This window comes from Sceloporus undulatus, chromosome 1 (assembly GCF_019175285.1).
Source record: "Sceloporus undulatus isolate JIND9_A2432 ecotype Alabama chromosome 1, SceUnd_v1.1, whole genome shotgun sequence".
In the NCBI taxonomy this organism is placed as follows: Eukaryota; Metazoa; Chordata; class Lepidosauria; order Squamata; family Phrynosomatidae; genus Sceloporus; species Sceloporus undulatus.
This window is the reverse complement of record NC_056522.1, coordinates 80,697,498-80,703,667: the sequence shown is the minus strand read 5'-3', so window position 1 is coordinate 80,703,667 and position 6,170 is coordinate 80,697,498. Positions and strand designations below refer to the sequence as shown.

The window sequence follows — 6,170 nt, the reverse complement described above, 5'->3', positions numbered from 1 at the left end:
TTGCTTGCAGTCTTTCTCCTGGGAAGGGACCCAAGGATGTTGGTAAAGGTTTCTTATGTTTCCACAGACTATCTAGAGTAGGAGTGGGCAAGGCTTGACCCTTCAAATGTTGTTGGATTCAATTCTATTTAGTCTTGGCTAGCATAATCAATGCTGAAGAATGCTGGAAGCTGCTTCACAACAACATCTGAGGGCCACATTTTGCCCATCTTCCAAACTAGAGAGTACTTGATATATCATAGCAGGGTTTTGTTTTGTTTTTTGTTTTGTTTTGTTTTGTTTTTTAAAGTCATTTTGTCTTCCAGTGCATGGTGGACCTGAATGCCCACCTCCCATGGTAAAAAATGTTAGTCAAAAATATTACTAAGTAGAAAGAGGCTTAGATGATTGTTTGGAGTCCATTGATGATTTATCTTGATTGCTTGGGATCTTTTAGACCTCAAAAAGCTCATTTAGGAAATGATGAGGGCAAATTGTATGCCTTCAAGTTGTTTTTGACTTGAAGCCCTAATGTGAACCTACCACAGGTTTTTTTTTGGCAAGATCTCTTCAGAGGGGATTTGCTTTTGCCTTCCTCTGAGGCTGAAAATATGACTTGCCCAAGATCATCCCATGGGTTTCCACAGGTGAGCAGGGATTTGAACTCTGGTCTCCAAAGTCAGTCCAGTGCTCAAACCAATATACCACGCTGGCTCTCAATGCCACGTTAATGTCCTATATTAGCATTGTCAGGAACATGAACAGGATATTAGCCTAAGTACACAAACCAACAGACATCTTTTTAAATATCATCACTTGTCATCAGAGTGGGCACCTGAAAAAAATCAAAGACAGTTCATGTACTGCCATAGTTATCAATCAAGAGTTTCAGCTCTGTTTTTTAAAATATATGCCTGTGTGTGTACACCCAAGTTTTTTTTTTGTCTTTAGTTTGCTAACGGAATGTCATATGTGTGGAAAATTTACACATATCAGTTTGATTGAATAATCTGGGAAAATAATTCATTCTTTGTGTATATGTATGTGATGCAGATTAAAGGCAAGACCGTGAAGATTTGGCCTAAAACCAAGGACTGGCTAAAGGGCCTGCAGGAGGAGATCACAAGGAAACGAGACAGCATGGCTCCAATGTCTCCCACAGCAAACTCATGTCTACTAGAAGAAAATTTTGATTTCTCAAGTCTAGATTATGAATCAGAAGGTACATAGTGAGAACTGTGGATGAAGCTGTACACACTTGATTTCTGTTTTGCTATGTGTGTGTATGTTCTTAATTGGTATCTTGGGAATCAGGAAAATGAAGAGTGAGGTTTTGTTCCATCCTGCAGCTCTTTCAAGATAATTCTATACAGCATGGCTAGTGGCAATGATTACTAAGTATTGTGCAAGTTGCAGTCCCAAAAACTAACCTTTGTAAGATCTGTATCCCATACATATCTGTCCAGAAGTGAATCCTATTAAGTTCCATGGGACTTACACAAGTAAATGTCTATATCAGTGGTTCCCAACCTTTGGTCCTCCAGATGATTTGGATTTCAGCTCCAATAATTCCTGACTGTTGGCCAAATTTGCTGAGGCTTCTGAGAGATGAAGTCCAAATAAATGGAGGACCAAAGGCTAACTTTCAGTCTGACCTGAAATTATTTCAGATATATTCAAAGCACAAGGCTTTCACTGACACTGTATTTCCTGAAGTGGGGCTTGCTGCCACTGCAAGAGGTAGCCACAGCCTAAATTAGACATATGAATTGGGATTTATCCATTGTTTCTGTTAATAAAATGTTTTGGGAGAAGCTTGTTAGGGTGGCATCCTGAAGATAGGTAGCAGGACTCAGAAGCTCTGATGTTATCTCCATTGCGTAACTAATTTCTTTAGCTGTACTATCTACAGAATAGTACTACCCCACATCTCTTTTAAACTAATTTCTCTCTTTTTCCAGAAATTGTAATAAGGGTATATAATAAGAACAGAGAACATCTCCTCCTTCTCTCAATTCGACAGTTTCATTATGTATTCTGATTTAGGTGATATCCTAGATGATGAAGATGATTATTTGGATGACATGTTACCACAGTATCCTCCTGCAGCAGACTTGGCAGTGGAAGATTTTCTGGATGGGCCTGACTGTGTAACGGTAGCCTCAGTGACACATTCAAACAAATCTTATCCCGCTGGAAGAAAGTTGCATCCATATAAAGGTGATCTTATTAATTTTACAGACAGCAAATATGTATAGCCATAGTGGTCAATATGGACCATTCAAAAGAGTCTGTTGAGACATGCCTTTTTATATGATGACCATATAGAAAGAAGACAGATTATAGGTCTACTTGCATGTGAGGTCAATTCCAATCTTTGCTGAGTTTCGTATTTGTCATCAGATTTTATAGGTCTAGTGGGTCAGTGTTTTTGTGTCTCTCACACTACCTCAGTCTACTCTTTAGGCTGCTTGAGATAGGCACAGGGATATCTGTGTACAACTGCAAGCATGTTTTATGTTGGTTGGATGCACATTTAAACTACAGCCAGTCCTTTTCAGAAAGCTATATATAAATGTGTCTTCAGAACAAGCTGTATAGCTGAAACTCCATGATAAAGAATGCTAATGAAAGTCTAGGTCATTTGCCCCATGCGAAAAGAGAATGTGACATTTGATCTGCTGAATGAATTTCCTATGTGACTCATCTCCATTCCTGGTTAGAAATAACAGAGACTAGTGGTCAAAGCAAGAGCTTAGTTTAACCACTGGTGGCGCAGTGGTTAAATGCCTGTACTGCAGCCATTCACTCGAAACCACAAGGTTGCGAGTTCAAGACCAGAAAAAGGGCCCAAGCTCGACTCAGGCTTGCATCCTTCCGAGGTTGCTAAAATGAGTACTCAGACTGTTGGGGTCAAATTAGCTTACTTGCTAATTAGTTTACTTGCTGTTCACCGCTATGATCTTTGGAATAGCGGTATATAAATAAAACAAATTATTATTATTAATTATTGTTAATGTATTTGGGCTGAATGTTTGTCACTGAACACCTGGGAAGTTTCCTCATATAGCAAGCAGGTGTCAAAAGTTTTGTTTATTCCCTTTCTGAGTTAGCATCTGTGTTAGCTTTCTCTTCATATGGTTCCATTTTCTGTTGTTGTTTTATTTTTGCATATGTCCCTTAGATGATGCTGACCTGGGTGAACTGAAACAAGAGCTAGAAGGAAGTGGCGAGTTTCGTCATCGTTCCCCAAGCAGGTCTCTTTCTGTCCCTGGTAGGCCTCGGCAAACTCAGCCACCACAGCGACCTCCTCCTCCAAGTAAGAGTTTATGTTTTTGCTCTACAAAGCTTCCTCTGTGCTAAAAACAATGTCCAGATTACTGTACTCTTCTAATCACAGCTTTAAATATGTTCATTTGGAAGTGAGGAAGATTGTGTGTACTCTTGCATGAAAACAGATCTGCACCCATTCTCATCAAAATTCTGTGCCAAGAAAAGCTGAATTTTCTAGTTGTGCAAAATGTGCAAGTTCATGGCACCAGCATCATGTTTGTATTACTTAGAAGGGTAAAGAGAAGTGCCCCTGGAAAGCCTATTCCATCACTGCCATCGATTTCAACAGGCATCTTCTTCAACAGGCATCTTCTTAACCATAAGGACTAGAGTATGTTTTTTAATAAAATAAATAATAATGAAGTTGCAATGTTTGAGAAATGGAATTCACTTTCCCTTACTACATTTTCTTTTCTTCTGTGGAATCACAATGCATAAAGCAGGGGTCGGCAACCTCCGGCCCGCGGGCCGGATGCGGCCCGCGGAGGCCTGCCGCCTGGCCCCTGGTGCCGCTGCCGCCGCCCATCACGGCTTTTCACCGCTCTGAGCGCCGCCATTTTGGACAAAAAAATGGTGGCGCCCATAGTGGCCTCTGGGGCTATGGGTGCCGCCATTTTTTCGCCCAAAATGGCAGCGCCCAGAGCGGCGAAAAGCCGTGATGGCCGGCCGCGGCGGCAGTGGCAGCGGGCCTCTAGGAGGCCCTGTTGCCGTCCCTGGGGCCCTCCAGGAGGGCTCCGAGGGCAGCAGGGGGCCTCTGGGGGACCTGCTGCCGTCCCTGGGGCCCTCCAGGAGGGCTCCGAGGGCGGCAGGGGGCCTCTGGGAGGCCCGGTGCCGTCGCTGGGGCCCTCCAGGGGGCCCACCAGTTTTTTTGCCAGTCTCTGACGGGGCCTGGGGCCCCGTCAGGGGCCAGCAAAAATGGGGAGGCCTGGTCCCCGGAAGGTGGAAGCTCTGCCCCCGGCATGTGGCCCTGCCACTGGAGGGTGGAAGCTCCACCCCCGGCATGTGGCCCCGCCCCGGAGGGTGGAAGCTCCACCCCTGGCACGCGGCCCTGCCCTGGAGGGTGGAAGCTCCACCCCCTGGCACGTGGCCCCGCCCCGGAGGGTTGAAGCTCCACCCCCGGCTTCGGCCCCCCAGTCGCCTGAGGGACAGCAACCCGGCCCCCGGCTCAAAAAGGTTGCCTACCCCTGGCATAAAGTATTGCAAAAAGAGAATGTTGTGTAGTGGTTTGAGTGTTGGACTAAGACTCTAGAGACCAGGGTTCAAATCCCTACTCAGCCATGCAAACCCACAGGGCATCTTTTGTCAAGTCACGCTCTCTCAGCCGCAGAGGAAGGCAAAGGCAAATCCTCTCTGAACAGATCTTGCTCAGAAACCCCTGTGTTAGGTTTGTCTTAGGGTATATCAGAAATGATTTGAAGGCACACAACATGTGTAAATTTTACACATTAAAAAGTTTGGGAGAAGGAGAAGGGACCAGAATCTTCAACTCTTCTGCCCCCTGAGGGTCGCACCCCACAGTGTGAGAACCATTGTGTTAGCCTTTAAGAGCTTCACTGAATCTTTTTCAAGAATTTATGTTTACTTATATATTCCTGGGATCGAATTCACAACCTTGTGGTTTTTAACCACTGTATAGCCAGGGCTCCTTTTTCCATGCCCTGTCCCAGTCTGGGTACCAAGATTTTGGAAATCAAAAGTTGGTAAACTGACCAATATTGAACTATACCATTTTCACTGTGTTGTGTAAACACACTAGAGGCACCAGATACCATCTGATCTGGGAAACTAAGCAGGGGCAGGCCTGGTTAGTACTTGGATTGGGGACTGCCAATGAATACCAGGTGCTCTAGGATATATTTAGGACAAGAGAGTGGCAAACCACCTCTGAGTATTCCTTGCTTAAGAAAACCCTATGAAATTCATGACTTGAAGGCATTTTCACTGTTACCTCTAACCTGCACACACTTATCCAGGGAATTTTTTTAAAAAAAACAACATTTGATGCATCTCTTTTGCAGCTGGAGTATCTGTTAAAAAATCCCCATCGGATGGTTGCATCACTTCAGGAGGCCCTCACTCTCTCTCCTCTATCCTACAGACAGCAAAGCTTCTTCCAGGGGCACCACAGCAACCAGTGAGTAGCTTGACACAGTTGTCCAAAACATTAAAACAAAAAGCAGTATCTAGGAACAGTGCACCAGTCTAATTAACATATTCAGTCCACTGTTTGTGTAGGAGGTGTTTACATAGATAGGTGGACAAATACCCACATTCCTAGGAAACAGCTTTTTATTTTTTGAATGAACAAGTGAAGCAATGGATTATGCTTTTACTCGCACTGCTATCAATCTGGCCAAGAGGCAAATTTGCTGAGTTTTTATAGTTTCCCCTCTTTCACTTCCACCTCTGTCTGGCAAGAATGGTGACAACAGCCTGCCTTATCTATCTAACTCTCCATCAGTCAATGAGGGATGTAATTAACAGGCTGGAAACAATGAAGAGATCCCCCTCAAAACAAGAGTCCCCCCCAGAAATTTTCCATCATTCCCCAAGTTTCTAACATTAGAGTGTGAGGCATTGAATATCATTCACACTTAGAACACTTCTGTTTGCTATGTTCATGTTCTCTTGGTCAGTTTGCCTGACCCTTTTCTTGGATGCTTAAACTGTATTTCTAAATATGTGACCTTAAGTTTTAAGTTGCTGCTGTGTTAGAAATTTGCAGAATGAAGGAAAAATTCATTTAAGGGGCAGAATTTTTATTGCTACATCCCTGTTGTCTATCTTCCACCTCATATTCAAATAACTTACAAAAAATTTTTAAAACACTACAATACACTGCAATATATTGTAACACT

At 43.5% G+C, this 6,170-nt stretch overlaps 1 protein-coding gene across 1 annotated transcript in view; it reads left to right on the top strand.

Moving 5' to 3' along the window:
- SYNJ2 (synaptojanin 2) overlaps positions 1-6,170 on the top strand; it is a 96,954-nt gene that overhangs the window by 79,775 nt on the left and 11,009 nt on the right. Inside the window, 4 exon segments of the mRNA XM_042480414.1 lie at positions 1,033-1,201; positions 2,026-2,199; positions 3,164-3,298; positions 5,331-5,446. Of these exon segments, the coding sequence (XP_042336348.1) occupies positions 1,033-1,201; positions 2,026-2,199; positions 3,164-3,298; positions 5,331-5,446 (594 nt within the window).